Source organism: Aspergillus welwitschiae (assembly GCF_003344945.1).
Source record: "Aspergillus welwitschiae strain CBS 139.54b unplaced genomic scaffold BDQ94scaffold_3, whole genome shotgun sequence".
In the NCBI taxonomy this organism is placed as follows: domain Eukaryota; kingdom Fungi; phylum Ascomycota; class Eurotiomycetes; order Eurotiales; family Aspergillaceae; genus Aspergillus; species Aspergillus welwitschiae.
In genome coordinates this window covers 237,103-261,098 of record NW_020798697.1, presented here as the reverse complement: position 1 = coordinate 261,098, position 23,996 = coordinate 237,103, and the positions used below count along the sequence as shown (strand labels likewise).

General features: G+C 51.3%; 11 protein-coding genes across 11 annotated transcripts; 6 read left to right on the top strand and 5 right to left on the bottom strand.

The window, feature by feature from the left end:
* Positions 1 to 80: 80 nt before the first annotated feature.
* Positions 81 to 2,911, bottom strand: mdv1 (WD repeat-containing protein). Its single transcript, XM_026764611.1, has 5 exons — positions 2,529 to 2,911; positions 1,846 to 2,446; positions 1,591 to 1,791; positions 735 to 1,543; positions 81 to 683 (listed from the first exon to the last, which is right to left on the bottom strand). The coding sequence occupies exons 1-5, from the start codon at positions 2,613 to 2,615 to the stop codon at positions 408 to 410; spliced, it is 1,974 nt and encodes a 657-aa protein (XP_026630884.1). The 5' UTR covers positions 2,616 to 2,911; the 3' UTR covers positions 81 to 407.
* A 247-nt stretch (positions 2,912 to 3,158) lies between these two features.
* BDQ94DRAFT_70720 (chorismate mutase ARO7) lies at positions 3,159 to 4,574 on the top strand. The gene is made up of 3 exons (XM_026776362.1): positions 3,159 to 3,473; positions 3,688 to 4,339; positions 4,396 to 4,574. The coding sequence occupies exons 1-3, from the start codon at positions 3,277 to 3,279 to the stop codon at positions 4,471 to 4,473; spliced, it is 927 nt and encodes a 308-aa protein (XP_026630883.1). The 5' UTR covers positions 3,159 to 3,276; the 3' UTR covers positions 4,474 to 4,574.
* BDQ94DRAFT_70717 (protein-transporting protein BCP1) lies at positions 4,394 to 5,743 on the bottom strand. The gene is made up of 2 exons (XM_026776361.1): positions 5,288 to 5,743; positions 4,394 to 5,229 (listed from the first exon to the last, which is right to left on the bottom strand). The coding sequence occupies exons 1-2, from the start codon at positions 5,519 to 5,521 to the stop codon at positions 4,675 to 4,677; spliced, it is 789 nt and encodes a 262-aa protein (XP_026630881.1). The 5' UTR covers positions 5,522 to 5,743; the 3' UTR covers positions 4,394 to 4,674.
* BDQ94DRAFT_135169 (uncharacterized protein) lies at positions 5,504 to 5,739 on the bottom strand. Its single transcript, XM_026764610.1, has one exon. The coding sequence runs from the start codon at positions 5,698 to 5,700 to the stop codon at positions 5,530 to 5,532; it is 171 nt and encodes a 56-aa protein (XP_026630882.1). The 5' UTR covers positions 5,701 to 5,739; the 3' UTR covers positions 5,504 to 5,529.
* A 2,149-nt stretch (positions 5,744 to 7,892) lies between the features above and the next one.
* On the bottom strand, positions 7,893 to 9,460 carry BDQ94DRAFT_135168 (uncharacterized protein). Its single transcript, XM_026764609.1, has one exon. The coding sequence runs from the start codon at positions 9,074 to 9,076 to the stop codon at positions 8,099 to 8,101; it is 978 nt and encodes a 325-aa protein (XP_026630880.1). The 5' UTR covers positions 9,077 to 9,460; the 3' UTR covers positions 7,893 to 8,098.
* A 100-nt stretch (positions 9,461 to 9,560) lies between these two features.
* Positions 9,561 to 10,071, top strand: BDQ94DRAFT_166111 (uncharacterized protein; the record flags this gene model as incomplete). Its single annotated transcript, XM_026770472.1, has 3 exons — positions 9,561 to 9,708; positions 9,777 to 9,898; positions 9,970 to 10,071. 3 exons carry the CDS (start codon positions 9,561 to 9,563, stop codon positions 10,069 to 10,071), a joined length of 372 nt encoding a protein of 123 aa, XP_026630879.1.
* A 139-nt stretch (positions 10,072 to 10,210) lies between these two features.
* BDQ94DRAFT_135165 (alpha-mannosyltransferase) lies at positions 10,211 to 12,357 on the bottom strand. Its single transcript, XM_026764608.1, has one exon. The coding sequence runs from the start codon at positions 11,982 to 11,984 to the stop codon at positions 10,509 to 10,511; it is 1,476 nt and encodes a 491-aa protein (XP_026630878.1). The 5' UTR covers positions 11,985 to 12,357; the 3' UTR covers positions 10,211 to 10,508.
* A 108-nt stretch (positions 12,358 to 12,465) lies between these two features.
* On the top strand, positions 12,466 to 13,115 carry BDQ94DRAFT_135164 (uncharacterized protein). Its single transcript, XM_026764607.1, has one exon. The coding sequence runs from the start codon at positions 12,484 to 12,486 to the stop codon at positions 12,904 to 12,906; it is 423 nt and encodes a 140-aa protein (XP_026630877.1). The 5' UTR covers positions 12,466 to 12,483; the 3' UTR covers positions 12,907 to 13,115.
* A 1,311-nt stretch (positions 13,116 to 14,426) lies between these two features.
* Positions 14,427 to 16,239, top strand: BDQ94DRAFT_135161 (fungal specific transcription factor domain-containing protein). The gene has a single exon (XM_026764606.1). It carries the CDS (start codon positions 14,478 to 14,480, stop codon positions 16,128 to 16,130), a length of 1,653 nt encoding a protein of 550 aa, XP_026630876.1. The 5' UTR covers positions 14,427 to 14,477; the 3' UTR covers positions 16,131 to 16,239.
* Positions 16,240 to 19,729: 3,490 nt separating this feature from the next.
* BDQ94DRAFT_135155 (uncharacterized protein) lies at positions 19,730 to 20,870 on the top strand. Its single transcript, XM_026764605.1, has one exon. The coding sequence runs from the start codon at positions 20,223 to 20,225 to the stop codon at positions 20,574 to 20,576; it is 354 nt and encodes a 117-aa protein (XP_026630875.1). The 5' UTR covers positions 19,730 to 20,222; the 3' UTR covers positions 20,577 to 20,870.
* Positions 20,871 to 22,081: 1,211 nt separating this feature from the next.
* BDQ94DRAFT_70596 (uncharacterized protein) lies at positions 22,082 to 23,841 on the top strand. The gene has a single exon (XM_026776359.1). It carries the CDS (start codon positions 22,504 to 22,506, stop codon positions 23,677 to 23,679), a length of 1,176 nt encoding a protein of 391 aa, XP_026630874.1. The 5' UTR covers positions 22,082 to 22,503; the 3' UTR covers positions 23,680 to 23,841.
* The last annotated feature ends 155 nt before the right edge of the window (positions 23,842 to 23,996 follow it).

Here is a 23,996-nt window from a genome sequence, read left to right as displayed (position 1 = left end):
ACAGGATTGCCCGATTCGGCGAGGCGGCTCGTCGGCCTCCTTTATAGATCACCCTTTGGTTATTATAAAAGTCATCCTCTCTCACGCAGTGTGTATAGACCTTGATTATTGCATTATTGCACTATTGATTCTTTGTCTCAGTCTACCGTTTGATTGCTATGCTCATCAGTCCAGCCAGGCCTTTATTTCTTCGCTATTTTTATGCATGTTTCATCGTGACAAAGAAAAGTACAGGTCCTCGAAATGCTTCATTTACACGGCTGCCCTCCCAGGACGCCCATCCTTCTATATTGCCAAAGTAAGAATAATATACAGTCGCTGAGGAAGTCAAGCAGTCACAAATACAGAAACATGATGATGATAGTTAGCATGTCCATGGCAAGTCTTGCAGGTCGTATAGGCTTCGTTTAACAAGTCCACGCCGCGACAATACCGTCCTTGCGGCCCTCAACAAGGAATCCATCCTTGAGCCGAACCCGCTCAACCGTGGCCGGCTGCGGTCCACTGTCATCGACGCCAACCCCGGCGCCACAGTCCCAGTGGTGGCCATCCGCCTTGTCGTATACCTTGACAACGTTCTCTCCGGCTGCCGCAACAATGCGCTTGGTGTCGAACATCATGCTGGTGATGGGCTTGTCGTACGCGTAGGCATCGAAGATAGATCCAGTTCGGAGATCCCAGATCTGGCCAATGTTAGCGGTGCCGTTACTTCTGCATATAAACAAAACACTTACTCTGATGCTGCGGTCCTGACTTCCGGTCACCAAGTGTACATCGTCGAACTGTAGGCATGTAATAGGGCCGGTATGGCCAACCAGGCTCCGGTGGACTTGGCCGCTGCGAAGATCCCACAGACGCACCATACCGTCCGCCGTACCGCAGGCCAGCGCCGCATCGAAACACTGAACCGCGCCGACAAAGTCCGCAGAAGCATCTGGCAAGCGTCCCGATGGGCGCCATGTCGTCTCGCTTCCTAGAGTCGACGCCTGGGCCGCTGCCCACAAGACATCCAGCGTCTGCACGCAGCGCCCTTTGACCAGATCCCACTGTCGCAACGTCTTGTCGGCAGATCCAGAAATCAGAGTGTCTCCCTTGAAGTGAAGAGCGGTTACTTCATCGACGTGCGCATCAAGCGAGTATACGTAGCAGTCTTCCAGGGTGGTCGAGTGAGATGCCATGGAGGCGTCATCAGCTTGCGCAGATTCCTCATCGTCCTCGCGCCGGGTGACGCGGTTGTCGCGAGTTGTGGTCCGGGCCCGGCTCAGATCCCAGAGCTTCACGGATGCGTCCATAGATCCAGTGGCGACAATGTTGTCCTCAATCTGTAGGCAGCGGACAGATGCGTTGTGTCCCTCCAGGAAGCCCACGCAGCGGCCGACGTTGAGATCCCACACCCGCACTGTATCGTCTAGGGCAGCACTGATCATGGTGCCAAACGGGTAGTCGAAGTCAATAGCGGTAACCATGTCTGAGTGCGCCGGCATCTCTTTGATTTCAGAACCGGGAGCAAAGTGTTCGTGCAAAACTGGCATCGATCGTTTCCCTTGGACCATTAGTACTGGACACTGAACGGGGAATGCTTTGGCATACTTATAGATCGCTGCTTCACGCTCTTCGGCGAAGGGATCTTCTGGTAGATGGATTCGGACATAAAGGAAGCACCCATGGCTGGGTCTTCCGAAACAATCGAGTCATCGTTGGCCTCGGAAGACTTGGGAGTTGCGGGAGGCGGCACCTCGGCCTCTTGTTGCTCTTCTTGAATATCCTCCAGTTTGTTCTCAATCTCGTTCACTGGTTCCATGTTAGGACGTTTCTGCCGAGTATCCAAGATTTCAGGTCACCCACGCTCATGTTCCAGATCCGCCTCCTCCATCTCAAGGCCTGCCAATCGGTCTAGCACAATCTTCCGCATGTTGTGTAGGTTCGCGATCTTGTTATCTATGTCGTGTATCTCCGAGCTGCACATATTCTTGCGAACGCCCATCAGTTCCATCCGGCGGCTCAACAAGTCCCGTTCCTTCTTCAGATCCGACGGAGCGGACGGCAGGGCGCCGCGCGTCTCCCCATCCTTCAGCAGCTTCTTGCTCTTGGAAGAGCGCCGGCGGTGGGCCCGGCGATACTCAATGTCATCCTGCGACGCCTGGAAGCCCTGGAAGAGAGAATATGAGCTGGAGTCATCGGGAATATTGGCGAGGAGTTCGTCAGGAAGGGAGGAGATGGCCCGCGACTGGATTTCGGTGGTGGAGAGCTTGGAGCGGACCAGATCGGTAGGGGTGGTCTGGGTGAGAGAGAAGACTTTGCGCTGAGTGTTGGGATGGCGTAATTCGCGCTGAATGTCGGCCATAGCAGTGTGGTAGTGGCCGCCGGCGGAGGAGTCGGGGGCCGGTCCCATCAAATGGCCAGCAGTCGATGTGACTTTGCGCCCGAAGGCCTCGATATGACGCGACTGGAGAGGAAGAAGGTCAGCGGAAAGGATTTTAAGCAGGAAAGACCGCCCAAGGGCAGGTGTCAAGGCCGCAAGAGCATACCGTGATGCCGGTCCCTAAGAGACCGTCCGGCTCGACAATATCTGATAGACCGGAGGGAGACTCATCACGGCGGCGGTGTTTGTCCATGACACCGGCGAAGGAGCGAAGAGTGAGCTAAGCACAAGCTCCCATCCGGGAATTAACAGATCAAGGACAAGGATGGCGGAGAAAGGGAGCTGTTGTGCCCAGTCGGCAGTTGGTCGGCTTCAGGCTGGGATTGGAAAAAGAAAGGCGGATGGAGTTGCACGCGATGAATTACCGTGTTTCGGCTGTATTTTACAGCTTGCCTTTGCTGCGCCCGGCTACCACGGGCACACTTCTCTCAGCTCTGGCTTGTCTGGCTTCAACGTCCAAAAAAGGATATTCATTCCCCTGGAAAGAGGGTGTTCCATTGGATATGGGTGGCTTAAGTATCCAAATGTCCCTGTTCTTTTGCCCCCCAGCCCCTCCAGCTTTCCACCTGATGAGGCTCTCCTTCTCTGCACATGACAGCATCACCAGCCACGGATCCCGCTGCGGGTTCTGTACTGAGCCGTAATGTTACCTGCGGACAACCAGAATCATGAATCACCATCCAAATCATGGGTTGCAGATGATGGCTGAGCCCAGCATTCCATGACAATCCATCTGTCGTGAGACTTCCTTGCTTTTTTTCAGACTCAACAAATAGTCGCCCTTGAAGCATCATCCAGTTTAGGCCGATCAGCCAAACATTAGCGCTGACTCCCCAGACTACTTAAGTTCCTCTATGATCTCCCCGAAAGCGGAGCGTTTTCATCTCGCTTTCCCAGTCCCTCAATCTACTTCTACGGTTGCTGCACTTCTGCCCGCTACGCACTCTACAACGCTGTCTCGATTTCCAACCAGCCTCGCCATGGATACAGCCATTGATCTGTCCGATGCCTCCAAGGCCTTGGACCTCGCCAACATCCGCTTCCAGCTAATGTAAGTGTCTCCCGAGGGATTTCAGTAGTTAGTTAGCCTACTCCAGATCGACCGAAGATCGGGGAACCAACTCGCATACAATAATTCACATCCCTGCGCGCAAAGTTCAACCCCGCATCCCCCTCCATTTAACATCAATGTCTACCAACACAAACACCTAAAATCAAGCAGAAAAACAACATGTCAGTAACTAATTATGTATCGATACAATTAGCCGTCTCGAAGACACCATCACCTTCCATCTCATTGAACGGGCGCAATTCCCCCTCAACAAGCCCATCTACCTATCCGGCGGGGTAAAAATCCCTGGCACCGACCTCAGTCTCCTCGACTACTTCCTCCGCGAACAAGAACGTCTGGAGTCGCGTGTTCGTCGGTACCAGTCTCCTGATGAATACCCCTTCTTCCCGGACTCGCTGGAAGAGCCCATCCTTGCCCCGATCAAGTACCCCAAGATCCTGCATGACAACGACGTCAACGTCAATAGCACCTTGAAACAGCGCTACATCGAGGATATCCTCCCCGCTGTGTGCGCGCAGTTCGGGCGCGAAGATCGCGGCGAGGCGCAGGAGAACTATGGATCCGCAGCCACATGCGATGTGCACTGCTTGCAGGCCCTGTCGAGGAGAATCCACTTCGGAAAGTTTGTCGCGGAGGCAAAGTTCCAGCAGGAGACCGAGCGCTTTGTTAAGCTGATCAAGGCGAATGATCGGAAGGGCATTGATGAGGCTATTACCAAGCCTGAGGTGGAGCTGAAGGTGTTGGAGCGGTTGGCGCTCAAGGCGAAGACGTATGGTACCGATCCGGGTTTCCAACCTGAAAATGGACCTAAGATTAATGTTGATGCTGTTGTGGCCATGTACAAGGTGAGTTTACATCCTCCCCGCAGTTGATAGAATCAGGATCGTGCTGACGTGTGTAGGAATATGTCATCCCGCTCACCAAGGTCGTCGAGGTTGACTACCTCATGCAGCGACTCAAGGGCACCCAATGGGAGTAGTGTAAACACCTAGCAACTCCCATTTTGCAAACTATATACACGGAACATGACACGAGACGTCGTGACGAAACTTCTATAGAATTAACCCAAGATGGCATAATAGAAACGGACAAAGATCAAAGAGGCAAAAAAAACAAAGAACAAACCAACTTTTTCGGGTGTCTATAACATATAATCATCGTAATCAAAGGCAAATTATATCTATGGCTTAAAGTACTCCGCCATATCTTTAACCGCCCCATCCAACTTGCTCGCCTCCAACAAAATCAAGCTCCCCTTCGTCACAATACCCAAATCCTGGAATGCGCGCTTCGCATCCGACAGTCCCTCCTCCGCCTTATGCGTATACTCCACAGGTCCAACACACACGGCATGCCTTTCCAGAACCTCATCCTCAGGATGGAAGAGGAACCGCTCGGCCTTCTCCCCACCCGCAGCCTTCTTCTTCTTCTTTTGCGGCCGCGATTCCTCCGCATCTAGCTTCGACTCCACCTCTTCGTACGTCTTCGACACGATCAAATAGTGCGAGAAATTGTAAGGCTCCTTGTCCTTGATCGCCCATTCGATTTCCTCTTGCAGCATCGTGTACATAGGCGGTACGACCTCTGCGGGCATGTTGATGAGACGTTCAGTCAGGATCAGGCCGATGGGAGGGATGGGAGTTTGGGAGAGGAGTTGTGCCAGGGGTGCGAGTGTTGGTACGGCATTGGCTTTGCGCTGGAGGTAGGCTGTGAGGTCTTTGATTACGGGTTTGTCCTGGTCTTTGTTAGATTCTCTTCCTTCTATCCTTATGCCAAGGAGAACGGAGACGCACCTTGTGCTCCTGAAGGTTCAACACAGTCAAGAACGCATACGGATCCGACTCATTCCCATCTACTTTAACAGTCGATCCAAGCAGAGGTTGCGAGAGGATCAAATCGGCCAAAGCGGACATGTCGAAGATCTGGGCGTCGGTGTCGAAGAGCTGGCGGAGGAGGTTCTTCAGACCGTGGAAGTCGACAGCCGGTTGAGGGTCGAACCATTCGAAATCGACGTTGACCATGTCCATGTCCTGACTCAATGCGTTAATTCTATTTTGCGTATTTCAGGTTGTTGCTTGGCTGGGCTTGTATATTGCTTGGAGGGGTATTGGTATGTATGTACCTCGTCGGAGTCGTCGCCGTCGACGCGGGGATCCGTCCCCGACATCTCGACATCATTGTCTTTGAGTTCCTTGCGCTTGACCATTGTGTATGTTGGGTATGTGTGGTGTGGTGTGAGGGGTTGTGCTGGAGTAAATTGGGATTCCGTTCGCGGAGGTTCGTCGGGCGGCCGGCCGACAAAAGTTGATCTTCCGCTAACCGCTTTTGATTATCGATAGCTTATCGATACCGTTATACTAGACCTGATACATATTGAAATCAATTCATATTCTTACTTTGAAGCAAGCTATGTAGGCACTTCACTGTTTGAAAGAATATCCTCTGGAATGCCCTATTTACCCCCACATCCCGCATACAGGTCACATCAGAGGAATACATAGTACTGATGAACCATTTAATGATGTAGACAGACATTTCACTGACCCTGGCCTACTACTAATATAAACTTGTCCTGCGGCCTTGCTCCAATGATGTTCCTAATCTTTCCAACTCCAACCATCTACATCATATAATGGGGAAACCATCGTAGCACTTATCTAATTTTGATGAGATATTTCAATGCTCTAAATTTTCGATTATATATTGGAGTCGCAGTGAAAGACCAATTACCCATGAATAATACCAATAAATTGACAATAGACTTTATAGCAGGAAAGGAGATTGTCAGAGCGATGGAGCTTAGGCCACACAATCTAGTCAAAGTATATTGCGCCCCCGAATAGACCATTTAGAGTTGGTTTATCATGCCTTTTGCTCAATATGGGGATGCAGAAACCAAGGGTACATCAAGTGGAGGCCATGTTACGCCTTCGAATAAAACACATGAAGCAATACTTCGCAGCGGACTACCAGGTTGAAGAAGGCATCAAGTATCTTAAGAGAGATAAAGACGACGCAACATCCGTCTGTTATGAAGGCCCCATCCGTTTGAAGCTATGCATGAACAGGAAGCTCTAATGCAAGCGCTCAGCCCGAACGGAAATGTATCTGCAGGATGTCTTTCTTTCTGCGCAAGGGTGCCAAAAAGCACTGGTACAAGCCAAAATAGCAGCAAAACTCCTTCGTTTGGATCCTGTCTTTTGGAAAGCATCCTTGGTATCTGAAACAGAACAACAAAAGCAATTCATACAGTCAGAACTCGAGAGTACCAGAGCCTGGAAGAGTATCTGTCCTACCGAGTGTCGGATGCATATGTTGAGTAAGCACGCAATTGATTCTGCCCGCTTCCACTGCTAAACTTCTCAGGGTGGGCATTAGGTCTGTTTAGCTGGGCGCAGGACATTCATCTGAATGATGATGAAGAGCATATACATAATAGGCCGTGTCGACCAATCTCAGCTTCAACGATATTCTTGGCTGCCTCCTCCGAGCAAGACTGACATTGCATCACGATGTCAATAGCATTGACAGGATCCACTGTCAGGGGTTGTCCCTCGCCTGTGCTTGGTTACGTGCAGGGTTCAGACTGCTGCTGACGGCCATGTTGTTCTATAATAATATGAGAGACTTCCTGAAATATAAGAACCTCCTCCTCCGGCCCAACGTCCAAGTGAATACTACAATGAATGCTGCGCGGATGAACCAGATAATAGGTACTATGCCTGGCAGTGATAATAAGAAAATTCTTTGCAGCTGACATTTTCTGAGTAACTATATACTTAATAAAGAGAATGATACCAATATAGTCTTATATCAATTTTGAAAAATCCTGATACTATGGTTGATGATCAGAAAAATACAAGAATCAGTACTGCTAATCAGCTAAGTATAAAGAATTAAAGAAGATATATCTCCGGCCTTTAAGAAGATTGTAATATCAAGCACAAAGGTTTTAAGACATATAAGATTTATGAGACTGTTCACTGACATAATATATGTATTATAAATGAAGAGAATATTAAGCAAAGCGGACCCGCATTATCAAAAAGTTCACCCGTGACCCTGACCATTGCATGGTGCTAGTAATGAGTTATTTAATAAGTTCGGCCGGACTCAATCTGCAGGCGCTTTGCCGCAACCTTCATCTCTTTTTCCCGGCTAAACATGGATTTAGGCTCGATGACATTCAGGATGGTGGTGCACTCCGTCGGGGCAAAACCCCCACTCAACAAGACATTCGGTGTTAATCAAACAATGAGTTGCGCAACCTTTCTCATAAACTAGGCCTTGTGCTTAGTCCGGATGTTACGCCATCCCCACATCGGAGAAAGCCATGGGCTTCATGGGAGGTATCATGTCACCGTTCCCTCCCTCCAAGGGAATCATGTCCTTGTGATAGACAAAAGGTAATGAAGTACTATGTATGAAGTACTGCAACATAAGAGAGATCCCTCCCAGTTGTAAATCAGCACTCCGCTTCTTTTCATATACGTAGTATGACCTCGCTACAATCCCGGTCTCTATACAATCTACCACAGTAGTAGTATATCACCATCTCTAAAGTCTATCCAACATACATACTATATACAACAACCCCAATCACCTCAAACATCCCCCTCCACCTCCTCCACAGTCGGCACCTTATCCAACACCCTCCCATAAAACCCAGCAACATGCTTTACCCCCTCACACAAAACCCTCACATCCTCCAAACTCACGCCCAACCGTCTCGTCCCCCGAATATGCCAATGCGTCTCAATCTTCAGATTCTGACTCATAATCGCCGGCAACACCACCAACTGCGTATCCAAATCATCCAACACTCCCCGATCACTCAAAAACAACCCATAAGTAATCTCCTTCGACAACCACGCGAAATCCTTATGCGCCGCAAACAAATCCAGCGTCCCGGACGTATTCCGCGCATACAGCTTCTCCAACCACGCCACGCCACGCTCGTGATTCGCCTCGTCGCATTGCCAGTTCTCCCGTGTAAATGTGTAGTCTTTGTCTTCGGGAGCCTCGAGCTTGCTGATGGCGAGAATGGCTTCGATGGGTTTGCATACCCCGACTATGATCACGGATTTGATGAGGGCTTCGCGGATGCGGCGGATGAGGTCTTGCCGGGATGAGGGGGTCGAGTATTCGGGTTTGGAGGTTAGGTAGAGATAGAGTTGATCGGCGCGTTCGGGGTCGGGGTTCGCGACGAGGGTGGAGATGGCTAGGATGTACCATTTGTCGTGCGGGAGGGTGGTGGTTTGGAATTGGGATTCCAAGGATTGGAAGAGTTGGGCGTATTTGGGGTCGAGGGTTGTGGTCATTTTGGTGGGGGTGCTGTTGCTGCTGGTGGTGATGGTTCGGAGGGGAGTAGCGAAGGTGGGAATGCGATGCGCGAGAGGGGAGGATGATGGTGTTGATGATATTAATGATGATCGGAGCGGCCTGTATCGGGGCGGGGAGAGGAGGGGTAGGATGGAGGCACCGGTGCCGAATTGCCGTTTACTAGTAGTCAATTGCAGAGTACGAGACGGAGACAGCAGATGCGAAGGGTTGCGGGCCATTGTGCACCCTTGAAGATGCATTATCCTTAGTCGTGGAGGTGAGTCGTGTGTATCTGTTTATTCTCCATGTTAGCCGGAAATGGACTTATCAGCCGATATCGGTTATGTAAGAGTGCATGGCATGGCTGAGTTCAATAATGCTCCTTGACACCACCCCATTCAGGAACACCAATGTCTCATCTGGTTGCACCCCAAGACTTCACCGAAAATGCAACACCAGACGATCCAACTACATCATCGAAGAAGAATATGATGAGGCTGTTCCAGCCAAGGGACAAGCATGCCCACCTTTGGCTTTGACCCACACAGCCATGGGTATGATCTCAGCGACTGCCATATGACATCACAACTATCAAACCCAGATCCCAACTCTACTCTATATAAACGCTGTTCGTCCTCAAAGCAATGTAACTCTACTACAACAAACAACGAACACTCATCGAATCTCTCTCTCTCCTTTTCAAAGAAAACAACTCACTCCAATCCTACTTCACAAATACACACAATGTCTTCCTCCGGAGCAGGCCAATCCAGCGTCGGCAGCCGTGCCATCTACGAAGCCGGTGACCAGCGCAACGTTCCCCAGTCCGAGATCAACGAGCAGAACCGCTACGCAGAGGGCCAGAAGAACAGCCACAAGAACCTTGATTCGAGTATGCCTCCGTCTTCCCTCCTACCTTCCAATCACTCGGGAGACATAGTACTGACGAAAACCAATCAGAGGACCAGCGCTCCATCGGCAACAAGCTTGCCTCGCAAGAACGCAAGCCCGAGAGCGACCACCACCACAACTTTGATCAGAACCCTGAGGCTGAGCTCAGCAAGCAGGATCCTACTAAGCCGGTATGTCCCATCTCATATCTATATCTTCCTTGATCGAATTGGTTGGGGAGCATGACTGACTGTCTCTGCAGGCCAAGGTGCACGGTAACCAGCCCTCCAAGGGTGCTCAGATCGATGCCGAATTGCAGGCTGAGGATGAGCAGCGCTTGCGTGAGAAGGGCATTAAGAAATAAATGATGTAAGGATGGGCTGGGATGGAAGGAAGGATGGAAAAGCGATATATATCCTGTTCGAATGACTGCATGAACGATTGACGCCTGGGGCGATAGCATATCACTATTATTCAATCTACGATGAATTTATTACTATTCTCTTCAAGTGCTTTTTAGGGGATGTAGTATATTAGCTCATGTGTGTTGAATGTCGTTACTGGGAAATGGACGTAATTCGTTGCGGAGCGCCAGGGTATCCAACAAGACAAACGGTAAGATGCTAAATGCCGCATCCACCAATATTATACATCTAATGATATGAATATGTAACCAGAAAAAGAACAGAAGGATATATACAATATTGCTGATAAGCAACCGTGTCGATCATAAACAGCATGGCGTAAATGGTTACCCAGTGATGTCTCAAGGCTCAGCATCGCAGTGCGATACGGCCAATTTCAGCTTTCGTCAGTGAACTTGGGGTCGTCATCATGCGGCTCGGCGAAAACGTTCGCCCAGTAGCTCTCCACTCTGTCACAAACTTCATCCTTCCTTTCCCATGTCCGGAAGCTAATGGCAGGGTCGCAACTGATGTTTTTGATCTCCTCCCAGTATGCTTTCTCAACGTCGTATCCAAATCGCTGGACGGTAGATTCTGCCACGAGCCATGCCCGTCCGTCCGTGCCATCAGGGCGGAGCGTGGGGGTGGTCTCCCAATTCATGCCAAATACTTTTTCACCAGGATTGAACTTGGGGTAGTTGGCGTGGATGAAAAAGGCACGTGGGGCCTTGGCCACAGACTCATCTTGCACGCGCCATTTGCCCGCACTGGTCAACGCATAATCCTCCGCTGGGTCGGTCTGCACCATCGCAGAGCCCGCAATGCCACCCGGCTTCGTGTGACCGACCGCCTGAACCCGCTCGCTCACAGCGTAGAAAGGTTCTCCGACAGCAGATGCAGCGTGAAGGAAGGTCTCCTTATCGCCTTCGCCGGGTGCGCCTTGCGACAATAGCCGGAAATAGTGCGACGGGCCGTAATAGTTGTAATAAGCAGCGAGAAGCAAAGTCATTTGATGTGTCTTTTTCGATACCAAGAAGACGCCCGCTTCCGATGACGCGCGCTCCGACAGCGCTGGCATTTCCTGCCGCGAGATTTTGAAGTAGAGCGGGGACGCCGAGGAAATCCAAAAGTCCGGCCATGTGACCAACCCCTTGGAGGTGAATGGTTCCGACTCAAGCAAAACTTCAGGCTTGTGGAGCGGAAAGCAGTCCGCGTCCATCCAGATGACCTCCTCGAAGGAGGAAAATAAGACCGCAAAAATCTTGAGCTGATAATGCTCAATGGCACCCTTGCCAACAATGTCCGAGAGGACAAGACAGCGCGCTCCCAAATCCGGGAGGATGTCATCGCAGATCTGTTTTTCATATTCACTTTTATCCTTCATATACACCTCCACCGGCAATGTGGACCCCAGTCGTCGAAGCATTCGCAAAGAGGACAAGAACACGGGGAAATAGGAAGCCCCCGCCGTGGACACTATGCCACGCGTACCCGGTGTATGTACTGGTCGCAACCGTTCAGCCTTGCGACATTCTTCAATATATCCCGCATGAGACTCTTCCATTGCCTGCAAATCCCCATCCTCTATGATTGTCAGATCAGGTCGCGAATCGGTCGTCGTAGCGTTGAAGTGGACTGCGCTCACGTCTGCCAGGCGCTTCGGAGTAGGAGTATTTGGGGCATGTTCTTGCAATATCGGGTTCAAGACCTTCCAAAAAGCATTTTGACGTTCTGCGAGAGGGACTTCGAAGGCGGTGCTAGGAACTACTGAAGCCGGAGGCGGGGCCCAATAGATATACACGGTGCAAATGAGTAACAGCGCACCCGTGGCTGATATTATCGATTTCAGTTTACCGGGTCGAAGAATCGGCATGACTATGTTCGCTGCCCGGGGGCAGAGCTAGGGGGTATGGAAATATGGCTTTAAGTTGGAGGCAAATCTACCAGCTCGTTGTGTATGAAGGGAGTGCGCTTCGGCGGTCAGACCGGCAGGGTGAGTTGTTCAAGCAAAGCGCAGAGAAGGTCGCTTTAGCAATCCATCAACATGGCTGGCAAGCTCGGGGTCTAGTCCAGGTACAGCGGGAGGGCGGGTTCTGGTTCAACGGGTGACACGAAAGGCGGTGGAAGAGCCGCGGTAGTCAAAGATAAGGCACAGTCAAGCGCTGTTGTGTTGGTAAGACCTGGAAATGCTAGAATATCGCCAAGTTTTGGCCAGGAAACTTTCCAGCGGCCACAAAGGCTTGTCCAACGTGGCTCAGCAGGCAGCGATGGGGGAGGCGATGGAGGCGCCGTGGATGCTTTTTCCAGCAGGCGGTGGCAGAACGAGCACTTACGTTGCCCGCCGCTATTAATAACGCGGTGCATAATTGAGTATGCCGTGGCTCCGGTTGGCTTCCCACGATCTTCACCCGGTGGCAATCCCAATATACCAAGTGCGAGGGATTTTCCTATTCCATGCTTGTGGTCGGAATCTTCCCGACCGATCCATTAGGGGTTCCAAGGCACCGCACCAAGCCTCGAACCGTAGCAGAGGAAAAGGGGAGGTGAAGACTGAAGACTGTACTGAGGAGTATGTGGCCCTTCCTCCGCGGAAGGGCCAGTTCCACCGAACCGACAGAGTGGAAAGTGGAAGGGAAAGTTCACCAGTGGATCCCATTAGCTTGGTCTACCGAAACCTTAAGAAGTTAAGGGGAATCTGGAATCTTGGATCGACTGGGAAGGGAAGACTGGAAGAAGGAGGGAGAGGGAGAGGAATGAGGAATGAGATCCTCGGCTCGAGGAGAGTTGATCGTTAAGTGCGTACTAAGTCGTAGTAGTAGTAGTTGGTTGAGTTGCTGGCTGGTTTTTGTGGCTTGTTACATTTCAAGAAGGACAATGCAACTCCCGCTAGTCCTGTTCCGGCCGTAGATTGGGGGCAGCAACTCCTTCCACTTCAATCTTTCTCAACTACTTGAACTACTTGAACTGCTTGTAGGATATCTCATCTGTGCACCGAGTCGAGTTCGTCACGCCAACTCTGCAGTCTGCAGTCTGCACTCTGCACCGGCTATGAACTGTTCCTTCTCCTCTGGGTCCATCTGAAACGGTGGCTCAATTTCGCCGACACTCGGCCGCCATCAAGTAAGATCGCTCCAAAATGCGGGCTCGAACACACTCGCCACGCACCGGTTGGCTGCTGAGCCTCGACTACTCGGCGCTAACGAGTTTATACTGGCTTAATCTCCGGCGCTGCTCTCCTAACGGCGGGTGATGCCGCAACGATCGTCGCTTATCATCATCTCCAAATCCGCTTCTTTCCTCCAGCGCGAACTAGATCCATCCCCGATGTGTTTCGATTATAAACGACCGTAAGCGTGGTCCTCCGCCCCCCCCTCTCCGATGTTAGCTCTTCTTTCTTGCTTTTTCCTGACCTGTTCATCCCGACTACTAGATACATTGCCTTCCACACCCTCCCCCCCAACAACGTGTTTGCGTGCTTTCGTCTGGCCCATCCATAACGCACTAGCTAGCCTGCTACTGCCGCCGTGTCAACTCGTCGTACCACTTATGGGACCCCGCACTCCGGGTTATCTCCACATTGTTTGCCTGGACCAGTTAGTATCTGCACCCTAGCAGTTGGCCAACCTCTGCGTCGGATCCGGCTATGGAACCAACCTCGAAGGCTCGAATCCGCAAAACTCCGCCGGTCTCCGCCTCAGCTCCCCGGAAAAGGCGTAGGAGGACGGTCGTAAGCCAAGCGGCTGATGATTGCTTTACTTGCGCCCGACAGGGTACTCCCTGCGACCGTCGTCGCCCATTTTGCTCCCAGTGCTTGGACAGCGCCCGCAATTGCGCGGGGTACAAGACAGCGTTGACATGGGGCGTAGGAGTTGCCAGTCGGGGAAAGCTTCGAGGATTGTCCCTCCCCGTGACCGGGGCACAGCCTGCGGTCGCACCCCCGAAGCTTCCCCGTGCGACAGGTCCACGAGCAGTGTCCAAACCGCAACCGGCTCTTGACACAGCCGCAGAAAAACGACGACTTCATGATAAGCAGCGTTCATCAGCCGCCGGGCTTACAGAGCATGGGTCTGTCTCGATTCCACCTACTTCACAACGCCGCTTGTGCTCACCGGAGTACTACACTGTGGATTCCCATGTTAAGCCGAATCACCATAATCCTTATTCTTCACGTGCGACAAAGACCGATTCTTTGAAACAGTACCATGCCCCATTGGTCTCAAATACCGATCCATCAAGAGCCTGGATGGGGTTAGAACAAACACCGGTACCGATACAGTGTCCGTGGCCAGCCCTGACTCCGGAACACAAAGATAATACTTCAGATGAGCAACGTGAAGAAACCTGTTATAACGATTTTTCACCACGTATGAGTGCTTGCCAGCCGCCATCATTATCTCAGCAGCTGCTGGCGCGTTCCGTGGGACGTACACCTCGACTTCGATACCTAATTAGTTATTATGCCGAAGTCATTGCTCCGATGATTGTGGCATTTGATAGTCCAACCAATCCTTTTCGAACATATATCCTTCGACTGGCGCAGGAGAGCACATCTCTTCAAGAAGCCATCGCGACATTGGCAAGCTGCAATCTGCGACAGCGACGCGAACGAGGCACGAGGTCGACGGAGCGAACTTTGCCGGGGCGCCTGTCGTCCATGGCCCATCAAGCCTTGACCGACGGAGCATTACAGGACCGGACCGGTATCTTTATGCCTGAAGATTATGCCCAGGAAGAGCAGTATCATCGAGGCATGGCGGTCTCCGCCTTGAATCGGGAATTGGCCGACTCACATCAGAGGCTTTCAGACTCCGTCCTGGCGACCTTACTCATCCTCTGTCTATTCCACGGATGTGATACTGGGGTCGCTCAATTCAAGACGCAGTTTGCGGGGGTGACAAAATTGTTGGCTATCCGACTGTGCAACTCACCTTGCATGTCGGATGAACTGAAGTGGTTTGTTCGCATGTTCACATGGATTGACACGATGACCGCCACGACCAATGACCGCGAGGTACAGCTTCGCGGTGCTTGCTTGGATATCACCGCCGCCTCAGACGGCGAATGGGGACTGGAAAATCTGGCGGGATGTGATGCCGGACTTTTCAGAATTGTAGCGCAGCTAGGTCGTTTGAACCTTCTGAGTCAAAATCAAGAAGTCCGCACATCTACGCCACCAGACATCCATATGCCATCCACTACTCTCCCGCCCTCGATGGCGTTCTTCCCATCGAACATTCCAGCCACCTCGTCCGGTCCTTTTGCATTTACCTTGCCGCCGCTGCCGCCTCCTGGTGATCGCGACAGAGGACAGCTGCCGCCGGCGTTCTGGGCTGAATGGTATTCTCTCCGACAGAAGCTTGAGTCCTGGCGATTTGTTCCCCACCAATCGCAGTCACGGTCACCTCTCTTTACATCCAGCCACGCCTACATCTCGCCACCTTCATCCCCGACAGACCAGCCGGTGGTCGCAGCTCACAATCTCAAGGACGTCATACACATCTCTGAGTCATTCCGTCATGCGGCGATCTTGTACAGCGAGCGACTCGCCTATCCAGACCTACCGTCCGATCACCCTCGTATTCAAAACATTGTGCAACACATAATGAGTCACATTATGACCGTTCAATCTGACGCGTATCTCCTGTGGCCACTATTCATCACCGGGTCGGAGTGCGTGCGTGCCGATCATCGCGCCATTATCCGCCAACGGTGCAAAGATCTATCCAGGGATTCTGGGTTCTTCAACAACCTCTCATGCTTGCAGCTCCTGGAGAAGATCTGGGCAGAGAACCCTGCCGTGGACGTGATCCCTGTTGTCTCATCCCTTGATTTCGGCTTGCAGGCAGCCGCCAGCGGGTGCGTGAGCGAGGTTACATTTCTCCCGCCTGGAAGCTGGGCCTCGTCCCAGCATGAGGCTTTCATGTCTCCGACACTGCCCTCTGTCTCTCGGAAGCAGGGATTCCGCTGGCACGAGGCGATGCAAACCAAACGCGCGGAGGACGAATATATGACTGTATGACGTGACCTGACGGATACGTGCATCAAAACGACGAGTCCAGCATGAATTGCGAGGACCAATTATAATATAGAGGTATCATATTAGCGAAATATAATGAACATAATGCAACATTCCCCCACTACGTACATTGTGCTGTGTGCCCTCAGTATCTGTCTATGGCAACCTGAACCTTCGGGCCACAACAGCCCCCACTATCGGACCCATCGCACTAGATCCGTTCCCACTTCCCACACAATCCGCTCGATACGTACCATCACGACAGTACCCTACTGCGTAAAATTCTCCGTAAACCTACTGTCATCTGTCAGAACTCCATCGATGATGCATCTACTCCATCTGGTCCCTCTAGCAACCTGCCTCACCAACCCACCCAAACAAACCACAAAAGTAGCGGCACCGGGCATCTCCCGAGCGCCAGTACGTCGGAAAATTTGTGTTGGAGGTGAGTTGAGTTTCGGGCCTGCGTGTCAGATGCTCATTTGTGGGTGTTGGACTCTGAGAGGGTGTCCACACATCACTTAGATAGTACTGTGCCGCTGTGGTGATAGAATGAGTGGGTAAGTAAGTGCCTAACTCTTGGAGAGAAGGGGTCTTGCTCACTTTGTTTCTGAATTACTGGTTTGGTATGTCGAGGGGGGTTATACTGTACTGCGCCAGTATGCTATCTATGGCTACATAGGGACTAATCACTACATACAGTACTTAGCATGTAGTTGAGGCACAGTAGTATACTACTACTAATCGTAGTGGCAGTGGCAGTGACGGCATCGCCACTGGTGGACTAAATACTACTATCTATAGTTAGTATTAGATCCCACTAATAGTGAACGCTCATGCACATAGCCATGCTCTCTCTCTACATTATTAACTAACTACATAGTACTATACTACATCTTAGATAATAACCCAGTCAGATTTCGTCATCCCCATCACCGGATAGATGGAAGGAAGATAGAAACCCACAAGCGTATCGCTAAGCGTGACTCTGACTCGACCCCACAAGGCAAGAGAACAGATTTGCAACGTGACCCAAACTTACTTTTACTTTTGCGGATAGAAGGTGAGGGGTTCACTTTACATCATCAACTAGTACACATACAGTAATCAACCCATAATACTAGCAGGTCATCTGCCTCTGAAGAAAGAGGCGGGGGGCGTGGGTTGGGATGGATAATGCCAATGTGATAGTGATGAGATTCATCACCTTCGGCGGCTATTCGGGGGTCTTATCCCCCCCTGGTTGGTATCTTCCCGTGCGGCGGGGGTGAGGGTTAACTACGCCGTGCGCAGTTGAACAAGGGTGTTGTTGGGGTTGGGTTAGGTTGGCGGTTAAGGTAAGTGAGTAAGTACATTAGTAGTAAGGTTGAAGTGATGTTCGGTGGACTGTTGTAGAGGAGATTAAAAAGAGGGGTAGTCTAGAGAGAGGGGGTGATGACATGGGGTAGAGATACTACTTACTTACTATCTAGACTAGAACTTTGATACACTGTGGTGGTGGTGGAGGTATGGTATGTACATGATTTTCTTAGTGGTATTTATGGGAGGGGGAGGGTTGGGTGGATACATCGTGTTTAATACTTGTTGTCTATTTGGTTACTTTGTGGTATGTTGGCGGTGGGGAGGATATAGAGGGAGTTGGATGTGGATTGAATGGTAGGGGATTAGAGATGATTTTAATATAATCTTCTGCATGCTGTTGGGTTTTGTAATGTTGTGTGGTGTGGGAAGGACTGGTGCGGATTGTTGGTTCTGTGTATAGGTGGTACGCTGCGACTTTGAGAGCGTAGCAGAGAGGTAAGTAGTATATGTAGTATGGATATGTGATTGTTCCCTGGTCGCTTCTGGATAGTAAATAGTCAAGGTAACCTATATTATGGTGGTAAATATTCTAACAATGACATAATTCTGTTATTTCACGAGGTTCCAAATTTCAGATGGTATAATATGTGAATGAGCACCTGTCCTGCGCACACTGCAAAACCATGAAACTTCTATTGGAAATTATCCAATACCCTACAAGAGTAGAGTATATTCCACGTGCATCCCTGGCATATTGACGTAACCTGCCTACCAAGCACAATACATCCATGTACCTAGTTCATGAACTGTAGGTGTCTAGAGCCAAACGCAAAACATCATTGCAGCGGTTACACTCATCCCAAGTAGTACAACCACAGTGCGTATTCCTTACATAGTAACGTAGTACTCCCTAACTACCTAAACCAAACCTAACCTAACCAACACGATCACGATCCTCCACACCTGCGGAAGCGGAAACCTGCAGACGTGTCGGGCTTGTTGACTTTAGGCTCCCAAGCGCATCGTGTTATGTTATCCGCTATACAAACATTGGTTGAATGCAATGATAGGCTAGTTAACACGCGCTCGGAATTTAATAATCAAACCATGTGGGAACGAGGAATGTTCAGACAGGACTAAAGTAGTGTACTTTGGTATGATCCTTCGGAGCGCATGCATATGGAGACAGATGGCGGGAGGGAGGGATGGATACCAGATAAGGCATCAATCCGACATTGGAGTACGGAGTCAATCGATTAGTTCGCCAATCACTCTAGGGCTCAGGGCAAGGGCTGAGTCAGGCGCACATTCGCGCAGAGTAAGCCAGGTATCAAATTCTAATGGGTATTGTGTGAAAGGATGCGGAAATGAGACTCAAATTCCGGCCGCGCGATCGGCATGCGGCTGGGAGGTCTAGGATATGCAGGGGCTTAGTTGCTTGTGCTGAGGTTGCTTATTTTTCGAGGCAGGGAGGGAGGGAGGGAGGGAGGGAGAGAGGGTGTGTAGGGAAGGGTCGTGTGCCAGTTAGGGAATTAGTTGATGGAAAATGAGATAGATAAATTGGTTTGTGGTTTGAAGATAGGTTGCTATCAACTGTGGTGTTGTGTTGCTGTTGTGGATTTGTGTATCAATTTGGAGTACATTCGGCTGGGGACATTCTGGCATTCTATGGGTCTGGCCCGAAATGTGATCAAGGGCCAAATATTTGCATTAATTTCGGGACAAAGGTACACGGGGCCCTTGTATGTACCATACCATACAGGCTGCAGCGTAATCGAAGGGCATATTCCAGAAGGAAAGCAACACCAGGTGAAAAAGGAAGAAATTAAAAATAAGAGCGAGACCATCAAGGCACGGCACAGTCTAGTCTAGATCATCGGCTCCCCGAGCAAGGGACGGTGAAAACTCTGCTGGTGGGACTGGCCCTGTGGGGGTGCTTGTTTGACTTTGATTTACGTTGCTGACCATCCTTTCTGGAGGCCTTCCAGATTCGGCGGTGCGGGCGATGAGGTGAGAGTGCAAGTGTAGGCACAGTCAGGAAAAAGTCCCTATCACCGCCATGTCGTGTAGCATACATTGAAGTAAGTATCTGCCAGTGCGATAGGTCATTTCTAGTAGTAGGATTCTCGCATCTCACTATACAATGAGAGAAGTAGATTGGCGGACCGCATCTCCCCCTCCCAATCAGGACACTATCACCGCAACCCATCTATGCATTCGAACCGTTGACGCCGAGCGGAGCTCTCTCAGCGGCACCCGGACTTGCTCCCGCGCCCGGCAGAGTTTATCCAATGGTGGTTAACGCAATGCAAGTAGTCGCTCAAGTTCAGCCAAGTCCAGCGAGGATTGAGGACTCCCATCTCTCTTAAAGTTTCTGATATGGCTCAGGATGCTCTTGAATATTGTGACTCCTCCCGTCCCGACAGGCTGACGCCACCACGTAACCATGATCACATACTTTTCTGACCTGCTTTAACCCAGAGCGCCATGTGTGACCTTGCAAAAGCCCTTCGGCCAGCCAGCGTTCAGAAAAGGGTTGCCTATCTGCCAGGGGCCACAGAAATCGCTACTTTCCCGGTCGCTGATTGCGTGGGAGTCTTGACACCGGGGAAGGCCGAATTCTTATTGGGAGACAGCCTGGGGACTGGCCCTACGGATTTGAATTGAACTACTACTAGTACAGCCTGCTAGTAGCAGGACTAGTAAGTCTTGTGGTCGCTTGGAAGCTTGAGGGTGCTACTAAGTACTCTGCTAATTCCCTCGGTCTGCCTACCTGCCTGCCCGTATTGGGCAATGGCGTCTATCACATTCAAGAGACGCCAGCACTATGCAGTCTTCAATAGTCTAGAGCTCAGACAGCATGAGCATCTCTGGAAGTTTCACAAGGCTGTTCGCCAGACAAATGCCCGGATTCTGACCCTACGAATTTTTAAACTACCGCGGTCGACTCGCAAATTGCGGTCTGTCCAACAGGCGTCGTCCGATATGAAAAAGGGTGTGGTTGCTGCCCAGTTGGTCGGCAGCGGTAACGCCCATCCCGTAACGCCCATCCACTTCCAACTGTTGCCCAACAACCATGCGATGGCTCGTGGCTTTAGGGGAGTCAGATATTCCATGCCTTATGGTTCCACTGGTTCGAACAGTTGAGCTTGTTCGCGACCCCGGATCGCAACCATGGATTACCGACGGGCTCATCCGCACGCTGTCCATGGAACCGACCGTCGATAATCGTGCCCGCCAGATCAGCATATCTATTGATGTACTCTGTACGGTACTTTGGACAATGGATCGGTCCCATGCTGGAGACGCAGTCACTCTGTAGATTCGGCTCCTTCGGTAGCATGCCCAGCATGGCTCTTTCCATAAAGAGGCGCTGTAAGAGACACTGTAGGCTTCTACTCAACCTCGCCACAGTGCTAGGCACCCAGGGTAGGACAAGCTCTGTATAAGAGAGTGAGCGTCCATCTCACGATGACTGCCTTGAAAGATATTAATATCGCTTACTCGCGACTGAGCCACCTGTGGCAACGTGACCATGACTCACATTCTTTCGCCCCGAAAACGTGATGTGCTCCTTGCTATGCGGCAGGCTCCCACTGTAGGTACGCACGCCTGCTGAGGAACGCAGAGGCGGCGGAGTCATGGGTTCACCAATAGCGAGACGCCGCGGTAGTTCTTATCGAGCATGATAGACAGACATGTTGAAGAAGATGACTGGGCTTGGGAATCTGAGGATCCCCCTCTGCGCATTATTTTCCGTAGCGAGCCTGCCGTTGCCTGTTTCATCGTGTCGCCCAGTCAGGGAGCGAACGCGGGATGCCCAACAGAGCGGTTCAGATGACTCTTGCAATGGCGCCCATCAATCGGATGATTCATCGCCATGCCGCAAAGGGGGGGAACTAGATAATGGGTATATTAAAGCACGAGTCGCTGTTGGCCCTAGGATGATGCCCTGCGGCGATTTCTTTGAGGGAGAATGTGTCCAGCCTTGTCTGGTCTTGTCCTGACTGACTTTGCAACAGTCTGGATGGGATGAGACGTTTCCAATATCCTGCAGTGTTAAACTCTCCTACTACTGATACTTTTTACTTCTATTGATACTCGTACTTGCTTGGGTTTCACCCTCCCTGGCCATCCCTCGCCCATCCATCCTTTTTGGCTTCTGCTGGTGGTGGTTGGGCCTGAAACCACAACCCTCAGCGGGTACTTTACCGTATGGTCAGCAAACATACCAGACGTGACATAACGGTAACTTTCAGCAGCGAGTCACTAAGAGACGAACTAAATCCACCGCACTAAGCCCACTAAACCACTAGCGTGGCTCCGCCGCAGCGCAAGAGCAAGTCTGGAAAGATTAATTACCGACGGGATTATACCTGGGAGCCCCACTCCATACCAAGTTTACCGCAGCGCCCGTGCCCTTTTTTCTGTCTTTGCCGTCCGTACAAAACCGGTTGGCTCCTCTGTGACTCCCCTTCCACACACACACAACACCCTTCTTGGGTTCTTCCCTATCTATATACTACTCTTACCTTCACACCTACTCTCCCCTGTCGCATCCCTTTCCTGGGTCGCCTCCTGGAAGTTCCCAGCTTATCGCTGTTCCTAGTTGTATATACTATATACCTCTCAAGAGGTCACAGCGTCCCCCACGCACACTTCCCATCGTTTGATCTCTGTTTGTCCCCCGGAGATCCCTAAGGCATTCCTTCCACAGCCAGCCGCCTTTGCCCGCACACCGTTCGGTTAGCGACAACGTTCAAATGCACTCTCAGCACATACAAATCGCCTCCTCCTCTCCCCTAGAAACCGTGCCTCGGTGACGGTCCTCTTCCTCAGTTATCATCATTATCGATATCACGATTCCGTTGTCCTTTTAAACCGGCGTCGATCGGCTTGTTGAACGATATCCTGTATAATATACCTGGGTTGTGCTTTTTGTTGTTTGCTGTTTGCTTTTCTATACCTCTAGCGATTGTCGTGCTTCTGGGAGGCTAGCCACCCATTAAAAAGTTCTCGTTCCGTGTCTCGTCTCGCCGTTTGCAGCCTCGATTTTTATGCGCATTTCTCGATAATGTACCATTATCCCAGTCCACACCCCGGGTGGTCTTCCTACGACTACATGACCTCCCCTCCCACCTCGCCTCACTACGCCTATTACGCCACCCAATTTGCCAGTCCCTACGCCTCGCCTCGTGGCCCCTCGAAGCGCCATAACCGCAAAGCCAGCTACGCCGGTCCCAGGGAAACGGCAGGATGGTATTCCGGGTATGGCCATGGTATTTATGAAGCGATGCCGGAGCAGGGCACGCCACCGCGCAAGCACGATCCTGTAAGTGCTTCTTTTGGTGGCTATCACCGTCGTCGCAGTACCATGTCTGGTGCGCCCGCCGGTCAGTGGGAGTCCGCTGGCGCTCCGCCGTCGCACAAGCGACCCATCTTTGTAGATGTGGTCGACGATGGATACGACGACGCCCCCCGATACGTCTTTCGCGAGGAACCCAGTCCTCCCCGTCGCAAACCGTCGACGCCTCAGCGCAAGCCAAAGCCACCCACTGATCAATACTTTTACTATAACCAGGTACCTACCCAAGATGACGTCGATTCCGCCAAACGCGCCCGGGCGCGTCGCCAATCTACCTCCACTCGGACGCCGTCAAAGCCCAAGCCTGCACCCGCGGCCAAGCCGCCGCCGAAGGCCACCGAAGAGGACGCTGCGCGTGCTGGTATCCCCGAAGGATACTCGATCAAGAACTGGGACCCGACAGAAATGCCCATCATCCTTTTGGGCAGTGTGTTTGACGCCAACTCGCTGGGCAAGTGGATTTACGACTGGACTGTATTCCACCACGGCGCGTCGACCCCTATGGCAGATGTCGCGGGCGATCTGTGGTTGTTATTGATCAAGTTGGCTGGTAAGGTGAAACGGGCAGACGAATGCATTGATCGCATCAAGCGCCGCGATGCGCGTGAGACGGTTGCGGATTTTCTGGAGAGTGGCGAACGCCTGTGGGTGCGATTTAAGAAGCTGCTGAAGACATGTGAACAGTTCATGTGGAAGGCCGCCAAGCGCGAGGGTGGCAAGACGGTCTCGATGGGCCGCAACGCGGGCTGCGAATTTGTTGAGACGATCTTCGGCCGGGACCGCGAGCTAGAAAGCACGGAGAAGCTGATGAACAGCTTTCGGTTATGGAACATGCGCTTTGACGCCAACTGCGAGGAGATTCTTCGCCGACCGTCCTCAGCTTAGAACGGCATACAACTTCGACTATACAACCTATACCGACATAGGAGACCCCCAAAAGTAATACTCTGATTTGATTTCGACATAAGCGACGGGATGCATTTTTCGCACCGCAACGGAATACAGGCGCGTGAGCGTTGTCCTTGATTCTTTATCTTGATTCTCATTATTATCGGATTGCATTTGAGCGCGTTTGGTTTGGGCTTGGCTCACTGGATTGCTGCTGCGTGTGATTGGTACCTACTGCTCGGATACCCCGCTATCAGCGCGGGAAGCTTTTTCTATTCTTACTTTTCCTTTGTGATACATTTCCTTATATCTTT

Excerpts from the sequence above, each read along its gene's own strand:
- BDQ94DRAFT_135164 (XM_026764607.1), top strand. The coding sequence starts at position 12,484 with ATGCCGTGGCTCCGGTTGGCTTCCCACGATCTTCACCCGGTGGCAATC.
- mdv1 (XM_026764611.1), bottom strand. The coding sequence starts at position 2,615 with ATGGACAAACACCGCCGCCGTGATGAGTCTCCCTCCGGTCTATCAGAT. Across the intron at positions 1,792-1,845 it reads GGCGGATCTGGAACATGAGC|TGAACGAGATTGAGAACAAA; the intron begins GTGGGTGACCTG and ends ACATGGAACCAG. Across the intron at positions 684-734 it reads GTCAGGACCGCAGCATCAGA|ATCTGGGATCTCCGAACTGG; the intron begins GTAAGTGTTTTG and ends AACATTGGCCAG.
- BDQ94DRAFT_135165 (XM_026764608.1), bottom strand. The coding sequence starts at position 11,984 with ATGCCGATTCTTCGACCCGGTAAACTGAAATCGATAATATCAGCCACG.
- BDQ94DRAFT_135155 (XM_026764605.1), top strand. The coding sequence starts at position 20,223 with ATGGCGTCTATCACATTCAAGAGACGCCAGCACTATGCAGTCTTCAAT.
- BDQ94DRAFT_70717 (XM_026776361.1), bottom strand. The coding sequence starts at position 5,521 with ATGGACATGGTCAACGTCGATTTCGAATGGTTCGACCCTCAACCGGCT. Across the intron at positions 5,230-5,287 it reads TGAACCTTCAGGAGCACAAG|GACAAACCCGTAATCAAAGA; the intron begins GTGCGTCTCCGT and ends AACAAAGACCAG.
- BDQ94DRAFT_70720 (XM_026776362.1), top strand. The coding sequence starts at position 3,277 with ATGATCTCCCCGAAAGCGGAGCGTTTTCATCTCGCTTTCCCAGTCCCT. Across the intron at positions 3,474-3,687 it reads AACATCCGCTTCCAGCTAAT|CCGTCTCGAAGACACCATCA; the intron begins GTAAGTGTCTCC and ends CGATACAATTAG. Across the intron at positions 4,340-4,395 it reads CTGTTGTGGCCATGTACAAG|GAATATGTCATCCCGCTCAC; the intron begins GTGAGTTTACAT and ends TGACGTGTGTAG.
- BDQ94DRAFT_135169 (XM_026764610.1), bottom strand. The coding sequence starts at position 5,700 with ATGGTCAAGCGCAAGGAACTCAAAGACAATGATGTCGAGATGTCGGGG.
- BDQ94DRAFT_135168 (XM_026764609.1), bottom strand. The coding sequence starts at position 9,076 with ATGCATCTTCAAGGGTGCACAATGGCCCGCAACCCTTCGCATCTGCTG.
- BDQ94DRAFT_70596 (XM_026776359.1), top strand. The coding sequence starts at position 22,504 with ATGTACCATTATCCCAGTCCACACCCCGGGTGGTCTTCCTACGACTAC.
- BDQ94DRAFT_135161 (XM_026764606.1), top strand. The coding sequence starts at position 14,478 with ATGAGTGCTTGCCAGCCGCCATCATTATCTCAGCAGCTGCTGGCGCGT.